General features: G+C 40.5%; 1 protein-coding gene across 1 annotated transcript in view; it reads right to left on the reverse strand.

The window, feature by feature from the left end:
* Positions 1-24,598, reverse strand: part of RELN (reelin) — a gene marked incomplete at its 5' end in the record, with an annotated part of 251,119 nt that overhangs the window by 17,111 nt on the left and 209,410 nt on the right. Inside the window, 15 exons of the mRNA XM_066184512.1 lie at positions 398-504; positions 1,739-1,914; positions 2,893-3,070; positions 3,353-3,567; positions 4,363-4,517; positions 5,654-5,910; positions 7,013-7,206; positions 8,556-8,733; positions 10,076-10,216; positions 12,737-12,905; positions 15,186-15,435; positions 16,638-16,896; positions 20,231-20,378; positions 21,380-21,600; positions 24,306-24,535. Of these exons, the coding sequence (XP_066040609.1) occupies positions 398-504; positions 1,739-1,914; positions 2,893-3,070; positions 3,353-3,567; positions 4,363-4,517; positions 5,654-5,910; positions 7,013-7,206; positions 8,556-8,733; positions 10,076-10,216; positions 12,737-12,905; positions 15,186-15,435; positions 16,638-16,896; positions 20,231-20,378; positions 21,380-21,600; positions 24,306-24,535 (2,878 nt within the window). The remainder of the gene's footprint in view (positions 1-397; positions 505-1,738; positions 1,915-2,892; positions 3,071-3,352; positions 3,568-4,362; positions 4,518-5,653; positions 5,911-7,012; positions 7,207-8,555; positions 8,734-10,075; positions 10,217-12,736; positions 12,906-15,185; positions 15,436-16,637; positions 16,897-20,230; positions 20,379-21,379; positions 21,601-24,305; positions 24,536-24,598) is intronic.

Raw genomic sequence — 24,598 nt, forward strand, 5'->3', positions numbered from 1 at the left:
AGGTTTAGTAGTAAAACCAAACATGTGGTAGGATCTTCTGAGGGATTAAAGTAAGATAATGGGAAATATAAAGTAATAGTGATGGTCTGCTGATAGAGCTTAACTTCTAAGGATAGCTGACAACTATTACTCACTGCAATCTTGTAATTGTAAAAAGAAATTATGGAATTTCTATGTTGGGTGGAAGCAACTGATTACTGAAATAAGGCAGGAAGATTATGGAAAACTTCTGAGCAATAGATGGGAATTTTAGATGGGGAAAAAATCTTTATATGGACAAAAATAGCTTTAAAATTAAGAATTAGGTTTTTATTTTGGATCTCTGACAACTTCTCAGGTATTCACAGTGGATACAGAATGAGACTGCAGCTCAGCTGTAAGTAGAGTATGTACTTGCCTCCATCAATGGAATAATCTAGCAGCACTCCTTCTTTTCTGCAAGTTGGTCTGTGGCATGTTGTCATGTTGTTTTCACTCCCAATTCTCCCCCAGTACTGTAGAAACCTAAGAGTAGATGTATATGATCACATTTGTTAGACTTGCACAAATAGAGGTTGCTTTCTGTTGACAGACATGCTGAAATTGTTCCAGATGCCAGCATTTTTAAACAAGTAACATCGATGCACGAGTACTACAAAGGTTTCCAAAACCATTGTCCAGTAATTTTCATGGAATTCAGCTAAGAACTGCCCCCGGGAGGGAGTAGCCCATTGCAAATATACAAGCCAGGGACAAACTGGATGGAAGCTGCTTTGCTTAGAGCTCCCTGAGAGTCCCGGTGGAATGGGGGCTCACCATGTGTTAAGGTGCCCTTGTATCCATGATGGACAAAAAAGAAGTTGATAGACTGAGACAAGGTCAGTAGAGGACACTGGAATGATTGGAAACAGAGGTCAGAACCAGTGGTCATCCACTGAAAAAATAGGAAGTCCCAAATGGATTTAACAGGGGGGAAAAAAAAGGAAAAAAAAAATCACTCTGAGAGTAACTGAACACTAGTACAGGTGTTCCAGTACAGACAGACAGTAGGATCTCTGTTCTTGGGAGGTTTTTAAAGATCCAATGGGACAAAGTCCTGGACAAACTGGCCTGAATTCAGTGTTACCTGGCTTTGAGCATGAGGTTGGAGGCCCCTTCCTTCTTGGGATTCAGCAAACTTGCAGAATTTCAGAAGTCAGTGTGTGGCTTCATTAAAGTCATATGATCAAGAGAAATGATGCTGAAGTTGTTTACATCATGTCCTTAGCTTGTCTAAACTGACAGAGTTCCATTGCTCTCCTGATAAGTCATCTTTTCCAACAGCACAGAAGTGGAATGGATCTTGTATGGGTACCCAAGAGAGGACAGCCAGCAGAAGTTCTGCTCTGAACCCAGTGAGAGACACAGCTGGTGCCTCCAGGAGTGATGCCCTGGTGACTGGTTTTTACCTCTTTGCAGGACAAAAGTTGCTGATTCCTGAAGATTACTGGACAAAGGGACCTACTGCTTCACCTGGACATATCAGACCCTTTCCACTGTGCTAGGGTGAGCCATGCTCTCTGTGACTCATCTGAAAGCATCAGTGCCTTGAGAATTACAATCTCAACACCCTGAGAATCATAATCTCAGCAGTGTCTGCCTCAGGTAGTGCTATTCTTGTGGTGGCCTAGGAATTCCCTGAGCCACCAGCAATGCTGCCTGCTGCTTTGCCAGTGTATGACAGAGTTCCCGGTGATAATGACGTGGAACCATGACCTACTTTGCCCCCCGCAGGTCCAGGTCTTGAGTGACAGCCTGCCTCACAGTTGCACCTCCAAAATACAGAGTTGTGTCTTCTGCGAGAATTCCACACTCAGTGCAGGTGTTTCCACCTTCTAGGGACATCCATAAATCTGGTTTAATTTCCTCATTGTCAAAGCGCTCTTTCAGGAAGGTCTGTAAGTAAGGTGTTTAACATGAAGCACAGGTAAATAAGATTTTAAGTCTTTTTTATAACCACAGCTGGAATGGTCCTAAACACATTTGAAGGGCTCAAGAACACTGTAAATTTTTCTTAAGGTGACTGAACATAATCACTTCTGGCTGAATATTTGGCCACTTGAACTGAATTGGCTAAATTTGAAAATACATTAGGGCTGTATTTGAACATACTTGGGAGGTAATGCAGCAAATTAAAATTGGCGTATGCAAATGAATGAACATGTTGGGTTTGTGTGGCAAGGTTTTGATGGCAAAGGGCAACAGTGGGGGACTTCTGTACGCACAGGAGAAAAAAATATTCTATATCTTTCCTTAGCAAAACCAGCAATCCTGGAATTAAGGACTTAGCAGTAAGACTCCCCTAAAATTGCTACCATTATCCTAAGTGTCCTTAACATGATGGATACATTACTAATTAAAAATTGCAAACAGACAATGATATTTGTTCATGTAATTAGTATTTCAGATGAAAACCAGCAGGTTATAGTAATTCAAAAGACATGGTAACTGACAACTTATTTATTTTTAAGTTAGCAATATCTAACTAGAGTCCACTTGCTTGTTTAAGAGCAGTAAGCTCTTTCGCAGTAAGCACTTTCACAATAAAGACAATCTTTTTATTTTGTTCAAATACAACCTTTATGTGCAAGGGTGATTTACATCTTATAAGGACGATTAAAAGATGAACAGTGAACTTTATCACAGCTTTTTCAGGCTAATTGTTATTTTCAAAGCAACAACCCCATTCTTGAATAATGCAGTAATATTTAAAAAAAAAAAACAACTAATGAAAGGGCTGAAAATGGATTTGCCTGTCTTCAGGCTGACAGGAACCAAAGCTAAATTTCCAGTGAGATCAATCTCTTCTCTCTCTTTCCTTCCCAGTCAAACACATGCCAAAATTCATTGTTTAAAACATGCAATAAAATTTACCTTCAGTGTCTGGGTCAGGTAGCAGTTTGGACCTGAATACCCAGGATCACAGATGCATTGCTCATTCAGGCAGTCTCCATGACCTCTACAGTTTTCCAGACAACCAGGGCCGAGATAGAAATTATCAATGGCCCACTGCATATCTGAGTACTTCTGGTAGAACCGAAACCTCACAGGACTAGATACAAAGGAATGAAGAAAACAAGACATATGCATAAAACAACTTTGCTCAATTGAAAAAAGGTGATTAAACACAATATACTCATGACTGTACTATCTCCTGAGCTTCCACAAGTAGTGGAAGTATCTATTGAAATTGATTTTTTTACATACCCATAATGTAATGAACATGAACACGGATTTCTGCAATTTCCTTGGAAGAAAATTAAGACAGATGTCCTGTTGTCTTTCCAGCAAGGTACTCAATCCAAGACAAAATGAGTAGCAAATTTATACTTACTTGCCCACAAGGCTTTCAGGCAGTGTGTAAGTTACTCTTTTCCATCCTTTTGTGGGAAAGAAGACAGATGGCTGTGAGACACTCCCAGAACATTTTGGATCAGCTGGTAAGCACTGAGGTACTAAGTAACTCCAGCTCACGCCAAAGTCAGTGGAGTACTGCACATGGACCTGATTTTGTGCAAGTTTTTCTGAGGTTTTACATCCAACAGAAACCTAATAAAGAAGAGACCATAGGTAATGAAGAATTAATTGTGGTGGAGGAGTTTAAAAAAGTGTTTGAACCTGAAAACAGACTGCAGAATTTTGCTTGAAATGATGGCACTGGTATGGTACCTGTATGGTACCACCAGTCACCTGCAGATCTCTTTGATATTCTCAAGGCTGAGAACAGACACCATATTGTGAATTTTGTTTTCTTCTAGACAGGTCACATTTCTGGATTTCCAGATTCTGACAGTCATACCTTAAACCCCAGTACCACATAACAAAGTTAATATCCCCTTCCAATACAACCTGAGATTTGAATATTTCAGAGAAGACCACAGATTAAGGAGACCACATTTATGGATGGATGTGCAAAGGGTTCTTGCAATTTCCATATATTGCTGGGTTATTTCCTTCATTTATGTAAAGGGGTGTACAAAGGCCAGTTTGGGTGCAGGTTTGATGACAGCACAGGAGCAGAGTGAACTACTGTGGAGCTGCTTTTCCCTCACCAGCAACTGTTACAAAATAGGCACCTGGGAGATGTGCAATATCCTTATTACATGATGTCCATGGAACTGCAGTGCTGGAAGAGAAGGATGTGTCACCTCTGAGAACAGCCTGTGGTATTAAAGCTGACCAACACAAAGTATGTGAGACAAATGAGGATGGCCTAATAACAACATTTTCTCCAGCAGGGAATGGCTCCTGAGTAGGTCTATACGTCATCCTTCCTCAAGAAAGATCTACTTAGACCTGGAACAAAATGTGGTTTTGAATAATTATACTGCAGACAGATTTTACCTTGAACTGCATAATCCAGCCTTCTGTAGGAGTCAGGTCGTGGGTGACTGCATAGACCTCTCTGCCATCGTGGCTCCCGCAGATCATGACACCATCAGGAGAATCACAAAATCTCTCAATTGAGCAATCATCATGGAATAACCAGTGTTCATTCACTAGAAAATAAATGGCAATGCCAGTAACATACAGTGACAATATAATTTAAACAGGGACCAGCGTTAACCACAAAAGGTGATTCATAGCTTTATTTTTCTGCCTATATGAGAATTATTTAGTATTGCTCCTGAGAATGTCAGTACCCCATTGTTCCCACATAAATATGTATTACATTTATCACATTTATTGCTGAAAGCACCTCTTACTACTCTCTTGCCTCTTACTTCTACTCTCTTACATAAGCATTACAGCATTTTTTTTTTAATATTCAAGAAGTAAGGATCTGAGTCTTACTTAAAATATGAACTTCTCTTGCACTGAACATTTTGAGACAGCCTTTTAATGGGTGTTGCCTACATGTCTGCACAAAGTGTACCCCAGCAGTGGTAGCTGTTAAACCTTATAAACATACAGAAATGTGTCTTCTACAAAATTTAGTTGTAAAATATAACTTAACTTCCCTAAAGAAAAATTTAAAAAGTAAGAAAATAGGGAACAGGCACTCAGGATAAGAAATTTGCTCACAATAACCTGGCATTTTCAATTACTTTTCTTTTAAAATAAATTAATCTTCTAAATAAATTCATACAGTAAAATAGCTGCATTACATCTTTTTGTGAAGAAAAAGCAAAAGACAAGGCCTCTATAGCAATGGGATTTTCTGTGATCACCATCACAGTGAGACAACAATTCAGAGGCTCGGCAAGATCTGAAAGTCACTGCACTGGCTCCTTGCTCCTTAGCTCGGACCCAAGTGGAACGAGGTATCACTACAATTCAGGACGGCTCATGTAACGACATGCAGAACTCGGATTTCTTCAGAGGGCTTATAGCAAAGTTTATTGAAAGACAGATTCTTTTTATACAGTGTCTCGGTACAATGAATAGGATTGGTCCTTTAGGGCACCACCTTTTTGTAAACATCTCTACCAGTAAACAAGTTGGAAAAACACCAGGTGTCAGGAGGAGGCTATGTACAGGGATTGTTTATAGGGATTGTTTTGGGTTCCTCCTCACAATTTCCCAGGCCAGACTGAGAGACTTTTGTCCTTGGCTTTCCCACAGGCTTCAAGGCACTGTCTGGAGCCTAGGAATCCATGTCCTGACCACTGTCATCACCCACAACGAGGTTTACCTGTGGTTTTGTCCTCCACGGCCATGTCGAAGGCGACCCTGCCGGCGGGCCCCGCGTCAGCCGGGGAGCGCTCGTGCTGCGGCAGGGGAGCGCTGCTGAATGTGTCCAGCATCACTGTCCTCTGGTCGGCCGAGCCCGAGATCAGCACGTTGTCCACGGCCCAGTCGTTCTGGTCCAGCCCGTCGTGCTTTGGCTGCCACCAGCGGAAGCGTGTCCCGACGGCTTTGGCATCGTAGGGAAGGAGGATGTTCACAAAGCTGGAATAAGAGGTGGAAATTAGTTGTAGGAAAGCTGCAGGAGTAGGACACTTTTCAATGCTCTGTGCTGGGTGCTTTGAGCATGTCCATTCCCGGTGTTTCCTAGAATACATGGAATTTGGGAAAGAAGAAAATGACCGGTCTAGCCTATATTCCTCTAGGAGATATTTCTGAAACAAAAATCTTTCTGATCACTCTCGATGTCATCCCTGGGACAGGGGCTCAGGGAGAGGTGGAAAGGGTCAGCACCCAGACTGTGGCATGGTTTGAACAACCTCACTTGTTCCAGCTGTTCTTATGGGACTGAATGCAATGATCTGGACTAGCAGGTTATGGCCATAAGACCCTTATTAAGGGAAGTGTTAAGAAGGAGAATGTGGAAATGAAATGAAGATTTCTTTTTTCAACCTGGAGCCATTCAGCAGATAGCAATGTTCCAGTACAATTTTATCTGCTCCATTGCAACAGTAGTACACTGAAATCTCATGTCCAATTAAAGTGCTAGTGATTTCTTGGTGTGCTCAAATAAAATAACAAGTAATGGGTCTCTCACATCCTCATTTTCTGTGAATCCTTTAAATTAGTCAGTGAGAAAAAGGTCGGCCCACATATATGCATGTTTTGAATCTCACAAACATCTGAAAGTAGGGCTTAACTGTATCCACCCTTTTGATGGATAACTGCAGAAATGTAGTTTCTCCTCTCCACACTGTTTTATAACTAACTTATAACAATCAGTAATTTTATGATCTTGCCAATAAGGAAATAGATTGCAAAGGTTAGCAACTTTAAGAACAGGGTGGACATCACAACAGTAGCTATTATTTATCTTCCTGCAACCATTTACGAATCTACCAGATTGCTACAGGCTCCTAGCTGTTTCTGTATTTCTGGCCTAGCAGCTGCACAAATGCTGATGCTCTCAATACAGGCACCAGGGCCATTCATAAGCACCTGTAGGACTGTACAAGCTGAACTCGTAATTCCAAACCTGACATCCAAACCACAGCACTAATATATCCCACAGATTCTGGTGAAACATTCAAGACCACCTGACTTTAGCAGAGAAAATTACACAGGCAGAAAGAAGGTATCTACAAACCCAGGCTTGCTGAACTGATCATAGAAAATTTCCATTAAGAGGTTCCAGGTGATTCCACCATTCACAGAATACTCCAGCAGCACTCCTTGGTTGCGGTTATTAGGAGTTATCAGACATCCATACATGAAATAAAACTGGATGAATTCTGCACTGGTGAGGTTCAAATCCACTGTAACTAACATGCGGCTGCAGCCCTTAAAAGTAATGAAAAAATATGTTGGCTGCTGTTTTCTGGCAAAACTTATGTTCATAAAAAGTGTTAGACAATGCAGTCACTATTAATGTGGTTCATGCTGCAAACATTTTAAAATTGTACAAAATTTTAATAATTATTTCAAAGCTAAAGCTACAAAAGAACAATATATGTTTGTTTTCCCATAATTTCAGTCATGCTTCCTTTTAAAAATTCCTGTTGGGTATTTATATATGTTGCTACTTGTACATTCAGTTTTACAACATTCATGTATTCACCTTTCTTCTTAATATGAGAGTTGCAGAAATCCACGCCTCCACTGTAAATCATGAAGTTTTCCATGCAGAATTAATGAATCACTGATTATGTGCTAATGATTCAACTTATGCAAACCATCAAAAGGCAAAGCAATTTTAGTATGTGTGTTTTCCACAATACCTTATATATTTCACATTGCTTAGTCTGTTAGTTGGTGTCTACTTAGTCCTACTGGAATGAAGTGGAAATGGAATGCTTCTGCTACTTTATTTTAGCAAACTTTCATCAGTTTGAACTTAGTTACAAATTTGACAGACAAGATCTACAGGCATGAATTTTTGCATGTTTCTAATAATATTTCATAATTTTTATAATCCTGAGGTTATCTGTTAGCAAGCTATAGTTCAACAGCAGTCAGGGTTATATACCTACCTATGTAGCTAACCCAGGAATCTTACTGTGAACTTACTCTGAAAACACCCACCTGTGAGACATCTGAAGGATGAGGCTACACATGGATGCAATGAGCTCTAGGATGACCCTGCTTGAGCAGGGAGGTTGGACCAGATGATCCAGATGACCCACCACGGCCCCTTCCAACCCAACCCATTCTGTCTTTCTGTGGCTCTGTATTGTCAAGGACCATGTGCAAGTTATACAGGTGCAAACAGCGAGTTATTAATTTACCTCTGTGGTCTGATTAGAAGCCACACCAAACTCCGGTCTGGAGGTTTTAAGTGCTATGAGGAGGGTCTTAGGAAGAAAATTAAAAGTCTACATAGTTATACTGTGCTTTAACCTACTAGCTCCACTTTCAAAGAACCCTCTACAGCTCCTCTCAGGAGCCACACACACTATATCTCATTTTCCTGGCTGTAGCATAGCAAGGATATGGTATCAGCTTTCCTGGAGTGTTTCTGGCTGCCCCTAGTCTGTAGAACCTGTTTGACGTCGACCTTTAGCCAGGCAAAGGATTTAATTTTAAAAAATATTTTATATGTCTGATATGTTATGCTTTGCTATTTAACGTTTAAAATCAGTCCCATTTGTAGTGCCAAAAGGAGCGAGCTGGTCCCTGTGCTGGACACACACCCCACTGAAGTGAAGAGCCATCCCGGAGGCGACGGCCCCGCAGACCGTGCTCAGTTTGCCGCCGTTCACCGTCAGCCAGTTCTGGTTGGAGGGGGAGCGGTTGAAGTTGTCTTTCAGCTGTGTGGGGAGGGGAGTCTCTGGCTCGTCGCAGTACAGCCCACCCCAGTGCTCATCGCAGCTGCAGAGCAAAACAAATGCACAAATCAGCTGGCAAAGATTCTGCATGGAAGTTTAACCAGTGCTGTGTTATTAAGGTACCATCTTATTCTGCATGGGGGCATAATTTACTAAGGCACAACTGGTATGTGGGGGTTTCAAACATCTGGCATTTTGTAGCGAATATGAAACACAAATGACTTTTTTTGAGGCTTAGTATTGTGTATCATTCAAGCTTCTAATACAGAGTACACTCCCAAACACAGTAAAAGTGGTAAAATACATTGTGCTTGGATGGATAAACCAAGAGAATGTGCCAAGCCTAAAAATGTCCTGCTAATGTTAAAGTTCAAATTTCTGTAAAATTTTAGTAGATGGATGCTTTCTTATCTTTATACAGTTCTCCTTTTTTTTTTTTTCCTCCTCTATAAAACATTTTTATAATGTGTCAAAGACTGGATAGCAGCTTGGAACTGTGCTCTGCTGCTATGAGATTTCACCAGGGATATTGTGTCTTTGTACCTCAGTGTTGTCAGGATAGAGGAGATGCACAGTAATATGTCTATTCTGCAGTGAAATATATTTCTATAAAATACAGTCACAGTGCAATTATACAACCATTCTCCCATTTCTGCTGCCATTTGTGGCTGGGAAAAAAGCAATACATCCATCTGGAAGGTATTTCTCTGTTGCCAAGACAGGCAAATCTGGAGGTTGTTGTTTGCTAGCTTTGCAGGACTCTATGTGGATTGCTATGTAAACAGTTTGAGGATCAAGCCAGTCTGCCTCTCTTGGCAAACCCTACCATGGAGCAGAGTGATCAGACCATCAAGATAACACCAGTCAAAAAGCAAAATCTGGCCTTGTGAAGAACTGACATATATCCTGCTTAGTGGATATCTCTCACCTCCAGCCCAGGTTTTCTGCACCCAGCACCAGGCTGAGAGCACAGGGACATGGTGTGAATGAAATCCCTTGGGAACAGGGAGAACATATTCTGGGAAGCTCCAGGACCGTATGTCCCTAGAGGGATGTGCAAACTCAAGGAGTACCCTCTCCCTACCTGGTGGGAGGGGAATTGATGCAGGAGAGGCAGGAGCAGAGATGATGCATTGCCCCTGAGAAAAAGCCTGTCTGCTTTGGCCATGGAGCATGAGCACTCAGAGGTCTGGCAGACCCAATCCCCTCAGCTCCCCTTCCACTTGTTACTTCTATTCCCAAGTGGTCCCAGTGCCCTGCTCAGTTTTAACAGCAAAATCCACCTTCCTTTGCAGAACTGTATCACAGTTTTTCCTGCAAATTCGTCAGAATGACAGAGGGGGAGTGAAATGCCCTGGGCAGGACAGGGAAGAGGCGGCACTTACACACAGTTGTCTTGTGTGCACTTCCCGTGGCCACTGCACATGTCTATGCAGCCATCCCCAATGTAGACATTATCAATTGCCCACGTTTGCTGCTTGTCAAAAGGAGCAGGCTGGTGCCAGCGGAAACGAGTTGCTTGAGACCTTGGGAGAGAAAGAAAAACAGAATTCTGTACTTTCTAGCTAAGATAATCTTTATTTTGACTGAAAGGAAATGTTAGTCTTGAGGCTAGGCTGCTCTTGGAAGATTTTTTTGATACCAGCATGACCCAGGGCATGACAACATCCCTCCAAGAAAAGGGTGCCCACATTTTGAGACCAGAAAAAAGCATAGGTGCTTGGTATTAAGCTGAGAGTGAGGGAGTTAGGAAATGGATCACCAGTGAAAGCAAAGCAAGTGGGCCATGGTTGGTGCAGTGGAGAGGAGGGTAGGAAGAAGGTGGTACTCCCAGTTGGAAGCTCAGGCCAGTCATAACCATGTCCCAGCCCAGATCCAAACTGGAGGGATAGCTGGGAGCTGGATCAAGCCAGAATAATCCAAACCCTCCAAGTTTCAGGGCGAGCCAGTCGACGAGTCTAAGTCAGCAAATTTACCTGACTTTTACTCCATGAATTCTCCCAACTACACTTAGGTAAGAGCAGCTCTAGGGAGTGGGTTGGGGATAGATGAGAAGACCCATGCAGGGCTTGAAGCATGACCCTGGCTTTGCAGTTACTTCCCTCTTCTCCACCCAGGGCTTGGCTGGAAATGCTAAGAAATTATCTGTTTGTGATCCTGGCTCTACTCAGTAAATGATATTCATTTTGTTGATTAAAATGGGCTTAGCTCCCTAAACGTGAATGAAGTGTTTCAGCTCCCGAGATGGATGATGAAAATCTATCCAAAACAACCAGGGGACACCAAATAGTTATTCAGCTCATGCAGGTATAGACAGTGAGTCAAGAGCTGTGAGCAGATGAATTTCACCAACGATGAATTCAAGCTAATCCCTGTTTTGCGGTACAGCACTAGATGGCAGCATTGAACTTTTTGTAGTCTGTTTTCTTTTGAAACTCAAAGAGGAATCACAATTATTATAAACACCAAAAAAACAAATAAAGAGCAAAATCCCCTAAAACTATTCAGTGTAAAAATGGACCTCATATGATAAAGTCATCATTCTCCCATGAATTATTTCTTTATGAAAATACTGCATGAGCTGAAAAACTAACAAGTTTGTCCAAAGAGAAATCTACTGCTCTGAGCTCAGCTCAGCTGCTCATCAAGCAGCATTTTAAAAATAAATATAAAAATTGTGAGGAAGTCCTTTCAGAATAAAGACAAGCACCTATATCCTACACTGCCTGCTTTGGCTGGGCACTTCACTAACAATTCATGGAGCTGATGCTCCTGCAGGAAGCTTTGTATTTGCATTTACATTTTACAATCAGCTCCAAGTTAAAAGTAAGTGTCCATTGCCTTCTCGAGGCCAGAGGTGAGGTAGTGCTCTGGAGTGCAGGAGCCCTAAGGGGCTACACCGACATGGGTGGTGAGCACCAGGCCAAGCTACTGACTATACAGCCTGCATGTGCCTAAAACATACAGGCACAAAAAACTGGAGACACACACCCGCTATTACACAGCTTGAAATAATAAAGTAGCATAAAAATTTTATGGCATCTAGACTAAAAGGCCTATTAGCTGCACTGTACTTATCCTAAAGCTCAAAGTCTCTCTTGCTTATGAGGTAAGGTTGTAATAACCTCTCTCATGAAATGCCTATCTTAATAACTTTGGGAAATGGTATTACTTAAGCCAAAATATACAGTTATGGGATTGGACAGAAGTGCAATTTTTACCTCAGTGGGGCATCAGACTTCTTGTGACATACACTGCTCAAAAAACTGTTCAGTCTTAAAATCACAGTTATTTATAAACCCGAGTTTATCTCAGGTGGTAGCTTCCTTTCAGGTCCAAATTCAGTTGGTTTGGAACATCAATCCCAGCCCTGATTCATCCCATTCAACCCCAGAAGGACTACTCTGAACACAAATTTACAGTCTTTATACAAAGGCTGATAGGGCAATGAATTTTTACAGACAACAGAGGCAAAGCTGCAAAAAAGAGGAAGCCGAGAAAATTAATGCTGGGAAGAAGTCCTAAGAAAAGTGCTATTACTTCATGTAACCGCACAGAAGGTAGAGAAGAGTCCAGATGCTCCAAATGATTAGTAACAGAACACGGACTTTTCCACTACTAATGTCAAAACGTAGCAGCTTTATAGGTGCTTTCAGTACAATTGCTAAAAAACAAAGGTCTCTGTTTCCAAACTTCTATGCGTGCCTTTAGTGACATCTTTCATGATGACCACCTCAAGGCTCTACCTGTGCTTTGATACTTCTGAGCCAGCAGTTAGCTCAGGCTATGTCTATGTGAGGAAATAAGGCTCAGCAGGAGGAGCAAAGCTGTGGAGACACATACTGCTGAGAGCCTGATGCCCTTGCTATGTGTGTTAGCAGTTTTTATAGGCTAGAGCTTCCTTTACTTACACTTGTGTGATGCTATTTACATGGACCAAACAAAAAGGGCAAGGTACAATTTCTTGAACTCTATAACGTATCATGACATTTTAAATACCTAGTTATGCTTTCAGATTTATTGTGCAGAAAACCAGAGGGAGTTACCTAGTATAGGGAGGCAGAGGCAAAGTAACCCGGGTCCACTTGTTGAAAGTGTCTGAAATGAGAATCCTCTGGAGATGGTACTTGTTGCATTCCACATTTGTGGGAAGACAGTCTTTCAAAATTGGGTGCCAGCTTAGCCCAAGGTCCACTGAATATTCCAGTTCAATAGCTAAGGGAGGAAAGATGGTTAGTTATTTAATTTAGAGACCTATACATATAGGCCTATAATAAAGTGCAAGCCCCAGACAGTATCACAAGTCTGAGCTGACGAAATAACCACCCAGAACTTTTCAAACCCTTGTGTTAGAAGCACAAAGCTACCTCCTTTGGTGGTAGTGTGGGAGGATGTGTTACATGTTGCTGATCAGGTACAGCTCAGGTGGAATCTGTAGTATATCTCTGGATCTGCCACCTAACTCAAGGGACCACAGATGTAAAGACAACCAACATGAAGTTGCCAGGATTAAGTCAATGTCTGTAGCTGCAGCATGCAAGAAAATGATGTGACAGCACCACGACCACCAAACTTTGTTTCTCAGGCTTGAAGAGTGAGATTCAGCTGGATGTGATTGCTGTGCAAAGCAGAGCAACACTCAAATTCAGACTTTTGGCTCTGTCACAAGATGGCTTAGTCAGTCTTCCACCCCTCCTGCAGACCAGCTCATTTCATTATCCAGCACAATTTTAATTTGGGTTCGTTAGTCAGTGAGCTTGTTTCCATTCAAACACAGCCTAGCCACATTAAACTAATGTATTCATTTCTCAGCGAAAATCAGCAATTTAATTGTTTTGATGTTTATGGCTTATAAACTTTTATTATGAAAATTAAAGGTTAGTCAATCTCACTAAATACTTCAAGTCAAACTTTCAAGCAGCCATGAAAAAGTAAATAATAATAGGTGCAGAACTGGAACTTGAAGTACATGTTCCAGCTGCCAGGCATTCTGGCTGAGCTGGCTGCATAAAACACGGAGCGCGGTTGTGGTGACAGGGGTGATAAATCTGTGATCTACTTTTGATTATTACAGACCCATTTCTTCTACCCTCATGCACAGGGAATGACCCTTAATCACTCAATCAGTCCTATGTGATGCATCAGCACAGAAGACAGTGCTATAGGAATAGAAGTACAAGGACAAGTAGATACAAACAAGGGTGAGTTTTTAGTGTTAAATTTCGCTCACCAGAAGAAATGCTTTGTTCATCATGACTGGAAGCATGATTAGGTATTGTCCTGCCCAATTTAATACGAAGTTAAGATAATGATAAGGGTTGTAGACAAAAGAAACAAACAACCTCCTCTCCCCGTGACAAAATAAGAATCTGTTTCTTCGCTAGTATATGGCTCAGTTGCCAAAATGTTTCTAAACTTAGCAGAGATGATCTCAGGATGCCCCAGTATTCTTAACAGCAACAGAAAGAAAAATTTTTAAGCATGTGAGTAGCTTCAGATTAGCAAAATCAGAGAAGGTAAATCTGAGACTTCATGTAAAATCTTTTTCCATTTTTATACTGACTTGTAGAGGAAAATGCAGCAATCCAGTAAATTAACACATACCACATAATGCAATGTATTGTATTTTTGTCCTCATTGAAAACATCCATACCTCAAAACCCTGCTCTAAGAGAATGTATAAAACAAGCATTCAAAAGACTGTTTTTAGAAAAAACTATTTTTTGTGTGCTATAAAATTCACAAAATGAACCAATTTTTAATTTCCATGTGATGTGTATTGAGTACAGAGGATGTTTTTATTTATTTATCTGTGTATATGTGTATATACACATATAAAAGCTGTCTCTGCACTCATAGGCATCATATGAAAGAAAGGAATTTAGGTAATTAAAAATTGCATCATTATGTATACATAAACAGATATACACACATGTGCATAGTATGTATGCACACATTCATCCATGGAAACATATAGGTCTATACATATTTACTATTTCATATGGACAATATAAATTTTTGCAGTTGATGGTGCCTCCAGCAAGTGTCAGATATAAATGATTATAACTTAGCAAGCGTTGGTATAGATGATTTCTTAGATATATGGGTACAAGTGAGATCAGAACTGAGACTACACTGAAAATGCAAAACCACAGAGCAAGAAACATATATGCTGGAACACCCAGCTGCTTATTATTACACCCCAAGCAGTGGACACTATCTACTTAATGGATTTGAGTAAGGCAGCTCTTTGTCTTTTTCTGAGATGGATTGAACTGCAACTTAGATGCTCACAGGGAATAATTTACTTCAGTTTCTCTTAGGCTTCAGAATAAAAAAGGAATAAAAAAGCTGATGTTACAATTTCTAACAGAAACATGCTGCTTTCTTTTGTTTCTCAGTTCTTGTTACGATGAATAATGTAACCAGAAAACAAGTGGACTTTCCTCTGCAGCGGAGGAAGAGGAATGGCAGGAATTACTAAGAAGTCATTACCATAACAGGAGTCTGTGACAGAGCAGGAAGCTGCAAAATCTATTTGCAAGAAAGAGTCTTCATTGACAACGATGTCAGTGGTGACAACATAGCGGGTGCTGGCTTTCTCAATGAACACTAGAGCATCCCCAGTAGAGCCACAGACTGGCATCTTTGTTCCACCAGGGTGGAGCAGCCACTTCCTACTGTCCAGTGTGGTGAAATCATCTTCCAATACCGTATTGCCAGAGATATTTCCTCCAATAAGAATCTGAAACATTAGGAAAGAAATTGTTATTGAAAAGGAAAGTTGTCTAGAAGTCTTCACAAACATAGAAGTGACATAGCAACCTGAGGGAGGAAGAGATGTACCAGACTATGTGTAGTCATTCTGCTGGTCCAAAATGGACCAAATTACTTAGAAAATAATTTAGGCTACGAGAGTGGGGGAGTATCTCTTTCCTGTAAAGGAAAGAGATTGGCTCAGCTGTACAAATGTAATATTCAGGGAGGTGACCTCCAATCTCAATGAAGTAAAACTGCTCACAAGAAAAGTGTTAGTGGAAACAAAATGATTGTACTTTCCTAGTGATTGTTCTCTTCTATAACCTGGTGCACTGCCATCAGATTGTGTCTGCTGACAGAAGTGGGGGAATAGCTTGTTTTTCCATTGACTATAAAACATCATCCTTTTACTATTCAACAGCAAGCAAGGTGGAATTATTTTTCATCTGTTATTCTGAATTCAGTTTCTGATTGTTTTGAACTAATATAACTACATCCAATGAAGGTATTGAAACAATGAGTATTTTTAAATTTCTGAATGGAGGAATGGGAAATAAAATTTTGTAACCACAACATTAAAATGGCTGGTTAGGTTTCTCCTAACAATCTGAACAAACTTTTTAAAAAGAAATTATTAAATATTATTAAATTATTAAATATTAAAGCAAATTGTACTTGGACAACCCAATGACACTACTTAGAGCATAATAATTTTAGAGATAAATAATTTGTGATTTATAGCAAGTCATACAAAGTAATATAAGAATCTTTATAGCAGAAAATCCCAAACATGAAACTTTATTTTCATTCAGATTTTTATTTTTCTGTAGTCTTTTTCTATTACATTATACCAAGTCAATTACATATTTGGATGCATTTTAAATGAAGATTTTTGAAGTTTGAAATCAGACTTGCATTTTGTGTGGTAAGGCCTCCTGCAATGCAGACCAAGGCTCTACACAAGTGTAAAAGACTTTCCTAGATTCAAACCGGGCAATCAGTGCCCCACATGTAAATGGCGCATTAAAACCGTGACTTCAGCAAACAGCAATTGTGCTCTAAATATCTTTTTACTAAGCATTTTTGCTTGTCTCAGTGAAATGATACATGCCAAAAAAAGGGAAACATGAAGACAGAGTCCAGCCTAAGCTCATGTTAAAAGAAGAGATGCCCACAAGGACTGCTCACCTGGTCGATCACCCAGGGGCTGTAGAAATGCCCATTCTCGGATGGTTGCCACCAGCGGAGCCGAGTGGAGCTCGAACGGGCCTTCAGGGGGATTTCCAGGGCAATGTATCGTCCCACATTGCTGGAGTTACTGAAGAGGAACTCCTGGAGAAGGCTCCATGTGAGGCCCCCGTTGAGTGAATACTGCAGCAGCACAGGCTGGCTCCTGGGGTCAGGTACCCCCTTGCCACATCCCAGTCTCATGAAGAACTGCACGAATCTAACAGGAAAAATCTTTCCACTTACCAGAAAGATTTATTTTCTACAACATCCTACACAGCAAACCAGAGAGCCTTGGATTTTGCCTATTGACGAGCCCTGTGTTTTCTAGCTGTAAGAGTCATCTTTAGGAGATCTTATGATTTCCTTCCCAAAGCTTCTAGAATATAACTAGTCAGACAGGTGGTCTGACAAAAATTCATTTTGCCTGTGTGGTAGTTTGCCAGGCATAAGAGGCTGAACAAAGCTGGTCATTTATGTTTTCAGTTTTTGTCTGCATAGCAGATGGTGTTGCAAGTATCAGAAACATAATCCTGGGTGAAATTTTTATCCCTGTATCCCATGAGTACAGATTTTAGTGGCAGAAAAGCAACTGTGCTCTAAGTAGATCATAATTTGCTATGAATTTGCTGAAATGCTTAAATTCAAAATAAGCATCCCCGTTTTCCATTGGCATAAATCAGAGAAAATCTGGACGGGAGAACAAAGCACATTTCACTTTCAGGGATCATTTTGTCCATTTTGTCAGCCTGGGAAATTTGTCTAAATTACACCGTTTAAAATGTGCTGGCTTCCCTGAAGCCAGCCCAAGCCACCCAGGGACACCAGTGCTTTCATCCCCCAGTTAATTGGCTTCTCCAAAGCTGCACAATAGACTTGTATCAAACTGCGAAATCCTTCCCATCAGCCGATGCTCCAAAATAGCTCCACTGTGCACTTGGAGTGGAGGGAACCGTGCTGTAATGATATTTACTTATTGGACTTGCAGGGATATTACAAGTATTAATTCATGTTTGCACAGCTTTTGCACAGCTTTGGAGTGTTTTATCTGTTCTGATTATTACTGCATTAGTGCTGCCTGGCTCATGGTTAAATGAAATGGTGCAAAAGAAGTTCTGTATAAAAAATCTTGTTCTGGTTTGATCTGCAGGTAGATGTGCTGGGTGTGGAGGATGCTGGGCAGACAAAGCTCCAATAAAATGCCAGACCTACAAGTCAATTAATTCTAGTTTTCACTGCGATTCACAGTTTCTCTTGCTACTATTTATAACTGCTTTTGCTGTAGATTATATCCACCACCATGTCCCAGACATAACATATTGCTTGTGCTGTAAAGGAGCACTGGGTACCCTCATGGATCAACATATCAAATGTAATGGATTTGCTTCACTGCTGGCAAGTCTTTCTGCCTCCTCAGATTTACTCCAACATTTGCCACATAATTCAAAGGAAATAAACCCAGGTGACCTTGTCTCTGTTGCATCTGATTTCTTTCCACTGCTATTCTTACATCTCAGATTTTATTAATGTAGTAACAACTCACCCAAATATAGGTAACAAAGTCTAGCAGACAAAAAAAATTAAATATCTCTCTTCTTATCCCAAAGATATTTTGCAAAGGCTTTGCCTAGTTTGAAATGGAAAAGCAAAGTATTTTTTGTAAATCTAGTAATAGTCAAATGTGTGGATGTTCTTCTAGTAATTCAGAATTGAAAGGAATTTGATCACCTGTGATAGCTAAAATATTCTCTCCTCACTGATATTTCATGGGGTGTAGTTTCAGCTACCAGTATCACCATGATGGTGATATACTGACCCCTGTGTTAAATTCTTTAATACACAGATGTGATGGCAGTGGATTGCAGAGTGTCCTTGATTTCAGTCCCCAGGTGCTAAGTGTGGCTTGCAGAACTGACAGACATGGCTGCTGGCCTGTGTTCTTCAGGACAACTCCTCATCAGGAAAAGGGAAGTTTTAATGGGACTACTGAGTCTAGCACCCTTAAAAAAATATTTGTTCTCATCACTCCTAGCATAAATTGAAACCTCTCCCCAAGTCCTGTGCAGAACTTGGCACATCTGTGTCGAAGCCAGATCTGTTGTACTTTGCAAGTGGTTGATAGAGTCAGTCTGGAAATACAGAAAATCCAACTGCAATTACTTTAGGTTGCAAAAGAGCAGCTCCCAGCAACATGCCACTGCAGTGTATCTTGCTGTTCAGAAGAGAACATACAGTTATTTGTTGATAACTGTTATTTTTCATAATCATATATACAAGAAATGGAATGTTCAGCTTTGTTTTCCGAAGACAGAAGTAATTTATCTCCATTTAACACCTTGAGGTCGGTATTTGCAAATCCAGCTACAGACCATCATGGAGAAAAGATAAATGATGGTTCTTTGAACATGAGCAATAAGGAAAACATAAATTAGTCTACTGGAGCAACTTAGAAGACCTTTTGTACCTCTTGTTAAACAATCTTGTAATTTCAGAATTGTCTAGGAATCAAATTAGTGCTGAGAATTGCGGTTTGTTTTTATCAAGTTCTGAAAAAATTTTGCTGTGAGGAATCTTACAAATTACAGGGGCCCTTAATATTACACATCAATGTGTTTTAGCTAAGTGCTGATTTAAAAACTACAGTGCTAAGATATTAGACCTTTTTACTGACCGTAAGTCTTTATAATTAAGCCATTATTTAAATCTTCAATACTAATGGCGACAGGTAAAAAGTAGATAAAATGCTTGTTAAAATGTTTCCCACAGAACATCAGAGAGGACATGTTCATAAGAAATCAGTGAAAAAAAGTCTCAGAGTACTACACTCTTTATAATATTCTTATATTATCACTCTCCAAAGTAACAGTATAAGAATATCAGCTAAAATACAGAAGAAATTAGAAAAAAATGCCCATTTTTTAGCATTTGTTAACACAACTGGGATGGAGTTTAATTCATATTAGTGTTAATTTTTTAATGTGGCTTTCTTAGCATGTCTCACTCAGCACGTCTCCTCTGCAGGCTGTAAATTTACAACATAAACTGTAAATACACTAAAATATTTGGTTTTCAATAGTTGGTGACAGCTTGATGAAAATTTCTCAGTGAATTATTGGAAACAAATGTGCACAATAAGAAAAAAAAACAAGCTTCAGAAATGAAAGAATTATGAGATGACAGATGTAAGAGTTATACTTTCAGCAGATACTCCTGCTTCAGCAATGGCTCATAATACACCCGACTGTAAGAAGAGCAGAGCATTTCTCATATTATGGTTTTAGGAAACAAAAATTTGCATGAACTACTGAAGGTGTGGCATCAGTTTCCGGAGTTCTTATTTAAGGAAAAAAATCAACATTTAAATGGTTAATGCAATTAAATTTCAATTTCAATTTAATTTAACATGGTGAGAAGGGTTAAAATGGAGCATTTGCTAGTGTGAGGACCATAGAATATGTCAGCTTGCTTTTACTAGAGAAATATCACATATGTATTATTCTTCAGTAGGGTATTTCCTCAATGAAATCCTGAAAGAACTTTTGAAAGGGTGTTACCTGGCTTGTGACAAATCTAGGTCTCGAGTCATCAGCATCCGTAAGCCTTCTTCGTTAAAGAAAAGGTTGTTTCCTCCAGACATGATACCACATTTCCTTGATGGCTTTCCACCACTCACTAGGAGGAATCTATCCGACTCCAGCTGACCTGAATACACAGTGAATACATATTTATGATTTACTCTGAAGTGCTCCTGCTGCAAGAGTGCTACTTCCAGAGGAAGAGAGCTAAATTAAAAATCACATGCTGACTGAGAAATATTCAGTCTTTCCAATGCCATGTATTCTAGAAAGCTGACACAAACCAAAACAAAATAAACAAAATAAACCCAAAAGTATGAAATCTGGGATCTTAGTTTCCAGTTATTCACAAGATTTTCCACCTTTCATCATTTATCTTAAGGCATGTATTCAAGTCTCTAAAGAAAAAAGTATTCAGGTCTATAAAGAAACTTTGGGTTCCATGTGGTAGCATGCAAGCAAGAGCTGGCAAAATGAAAATGAACAGCAGCACCTGTGAAGAGATGGGTTTGGTTCACAGGTGCTGCTTTATGAAAACATGCTCCTCTTGCCCTGCTTGCTAGCAGGGGAAGCCTCAAAGGGATTTTAGAGTTGTGTGCGTGGATGCTGTGTGTGCGCAGGCATGCGTGAGGATTTGAGTTCCCTCCTGCCTTCCCTCTCATGGGGTCTGCTGTGGCTGCTGAACACTGGCCCCCACTGCTGAGGCACTTGCTCTGTTCTGAAACCATGTTTGCTGTAGTAGGGCAAGTCGGATTTCCCTCATAGTGAGAAATGACACGACCTTAAAGCCCTCTTCTGTTTGCCTCACTTGCAAGTGCTCTGTCTGTGCTAAAGTCAAACTACCATCAAAACATAATTTGCTTCCAAAATTATTTTCTACATGTGGAGTTTCAGGAACTTCAGTTTCAATGAAGATTTTGTATTCCAGCATTAACAGTGCATCAGGCATCCACAAACCCCGCTTGCAAATGGCATCTGAACTATTTGGATTGTGGGAAAACCCCCATGGCATAAATTCTAATCAGAAGCATGCAGGGGGGAGGAAGGCTTTGCTTTTTAATCCCTTGAACCCCGGACTGCACCAAGATGGACAGGCAGTATTCAGATGCCCCCTCCCAAAAGAGATACCTTCAAAGTCATCCTTAAGGAAGTCAGAGTTCTTGGTGCTGATTTTGCAGGTTGGCCCGGAGTAGCCGGGGTCGCAGATGCACTTGGTGCCGTTGATGCAGCTGCCGTGCCCGTTGCACATCTCCTCACACTGGGGGCCAATGTAGACATTGTCAATGGCCCAAGTCACAGGCTGGGACCCAGCAGGGTAAAATCCTTGGTACCACCTGAACCTCGCCAACCTGAAAAATGGCACAATGTGTATTTATTTTAAATAATAGTTCCATCTTTTTTTGTATTCCATACATATATCATATCATATCATTCCATACATGTATGCAGATATATATTATTCTTTCTGTTGGAACTGGCTTGATAAATAGATTAGTTCTAGAAACTGACTGCTACATCTAATTCCTTCAGTACCTCATGCATCTTTATGATGACTTTCAACCCAAGTACTGACAGAAATAAAAATAACATTATTCATTAGCTGTAATCCCAAAGCTGAAAAACAGACATGATTTTCAAAATTTAAAATCCAGCTACTCTTAACTCCATCATTCATGGGGAAGACGAATGGTCATGGTCTGGTGGATTCCCTTCTGCTGTGGGGTACAGTGTGTGGGTCAGACCCAGCCACTTTCACCCTCTCCTGGAGAGTTAGATTCTACTTCATACTTTCATTGTGCCCCCAGGGAGACCACCTGTAGGGGTGGAGTGCTAGGATCTCACCCTCAATTACCCAGAAAGAAAACATGATCTGTCACGTCACCAGGTATTCAGCTTGCTTTCAGGCAGCTTAATCTTAAACCAGGCTGATATTGCATGTTGTTAATTTAAACTATATTCTCCTTTGGGTGCTGTCCTGTCATTTTTAATTCATCTCCTAAGTACTACTCACATCAATACTGCATATAAAAAGGAACCAACTGGGGAAGGAGGGAAAACAAATTGAGATGAGGAAAATACTTGAGAGACTAATTTTATTCCCAGTTGAGAAAATGTTTTAAGGGAGGAAGGAAACCAGAAGATTGAGAAGGGAGAAGCACTTAATTGCTTTGCGTGTTTAATGTGTCTTGTTAAAGATATCTAAATTCAGCAGGCAAATTAATTCCATAGGTAATTGTAGCTGACAATTTTTTTTCCCTTGATTTGCTAAAAAGAAATTTTTATGAGGGCATTTAGTCGACAACCAATAATTGTTGGGTGGGGACACTACTAAGTGTCACAAGAAAAATGCCCAAGAACCAGAGTTCTGCCGGAAGTCAAAATCATTGACTTTACTGTGCCCTGAGGGGAAGGACATGAGTGTGAGGCTGGAGGTGTTGTAAGCTCCTCTTGAGAGTAGACCTCTACCCCACAGGTTGGATTTTTTTCCTGAGACAAGACAGCTCCTCCTCTCAGGGTCGCTCCTGGTGAGGGTGAAGCACGACTTGTGTCTGAAGCAGAGAGAGACACTGCTTATTTGGGGTTTCTTCTCTGGCTCAACAGGCCCCGGACCTTTCCTTCAAGACATAACTGGAGTACTAATTATTACTTACAGCTGCCTGCTGAGAGCATATATTAATTTCTAAAATTACGTATTTAGTGGCAATAACTTAAAATGTCTTCATCCTCAGTTAAAATATAACCAGTCGACACGTGGGGGATGAAAAGGCTGGAGGATTTTTTAGAAATATACAAGGAGAAAAGTTTGGATTTTTTTCATGTTATTCCAGTGGATTCCGGTGGAGAAATCCCCCCTTTAGCCCTCTGGCCCAAGGATTTAATGCACTGAATGTAAGCTACACTGCACTGCTGGGCTTCGCTGGCTGTCAGCAGTGGGCTCCTGGCCTGGTGTGTTGGGGAAGGAATAGGAGGGAAGGTAGAAAAACAGGATAGAAGCACTCAGAAACAGAGGACTAAATCAAAATCCTGGAAGGTTTAACTGAGTTAGGTGTCTGCACAGTTTTTATTTGGAGGGATGCGTTTATGGTTGGCTAAACAGTAGAATTATTCTTTTGCACAAAACCAGGAAGTAGAAGTGAGCTGCTGAAAGAGATGGCTGCCTATTCCATGCTTGAAATGTTAACTGTCATAAACGAGAAAACTCAAGTTTAAAATTTAAACATTTCCTTAAATTATTAAACATTCAGTCTTTCCAAACTTGATTCTTATTTCCTATATAGATCTTTTTATACTTTCAGAGGCACATAAGAGGTCATTTATTTAGTGGAGGACCCATTGACTGCAGTAGTTTCATAAATAGTCAGTCTCATAGCTGCATAGAGTCTCATAGTTGCACAGCTCACTTTCATTCATACATGCTACGGTTTAATCATTAATGGTGGAATCTTTTACATAAAGTGAGTTGATGCTAGATGACAGTCATTCCTGGAAAAGTAAACAGTATTGTTTTTATTTTGAAAAGTAAAAACATATTACTATGCCTGCTAGCACGTATTGTTTTTCTATGCTGTGTTATCATCCAGCCTGATTGACTGAGACTGTATTTAGATCAGACCATTTCTTCATACTGAAGTGGAATCAAGCTTATACTAGCTCACATTTTACTGCATTTTCTTATGAAGCTCAAATTTCATGCAAGAATATCATCAGTGAATTCAAATGGCTGATGCAGTTCTGTAAAGAACACTCAGAGCACTCTAAGAACAGTCAGTTTTGCATTACTTTCACCAAGCAACTACCTTCTATTAAATTATCACTAATTAAATATATAGGTAATAGGGAATTGTCTGTGCTTATTCTACACCAGCATTAGGCACAATATGATTCGGGGAATCACCTGAACACTAGCTAACATTCAGGGCAAAAAGCAGAGAAAAATCAGTCATTTTGTCTGCTCTAGTGCTGCAGTTCTTAAGCACACTCTTATGCTAGGTGAAAAACAGGTACAAAAACAAAGCAACAAGGAGCTGGGCAGGAACAGAAGCTGGACACTTACCCACAGAGGTGCAGTTTTCCAAAGTGAATGACCTCCCTCCTCCAGCCCTGGGTGGTGCCTGCGTAGTAGGTGCTACTGGGGTGGTGCTCAGTGGAGCAGAGGGAGCTGAGGTGGCTGCTGCTGCTGTAGCACAAGGGGAGCAGCAGGTGCCATGTGGCCCCCAGGTCTCGTGAGAACTCCAACCTCACTGGGTCAGCAGAGGAGCTGTCAGTGGTGCAGCCAATATTGATCTGAGGGCCAAGGCATCAAACACAGAAGATGACACAGAGCAGACTGTGGGACTCCCAATCATT

Source organism: Chamaea fasciata, unplaced genomic scaffold (genome assembly GCF_029207755.1).
Source record: "Chamaea fasciata isolate MVZ Bird 193981 ecotype frontalis unplaced genomic scaffold, bChaFas1.0.hap1 SCAF_5, whole genome shotgun sequence".
Taxonomy (NCBI): domain Eukaryota; kingdom Metazoa; phylum Chordata; class Aves; order Passeriformes; family Sylviidae; genus Chamaea; species Chamaea fasciata.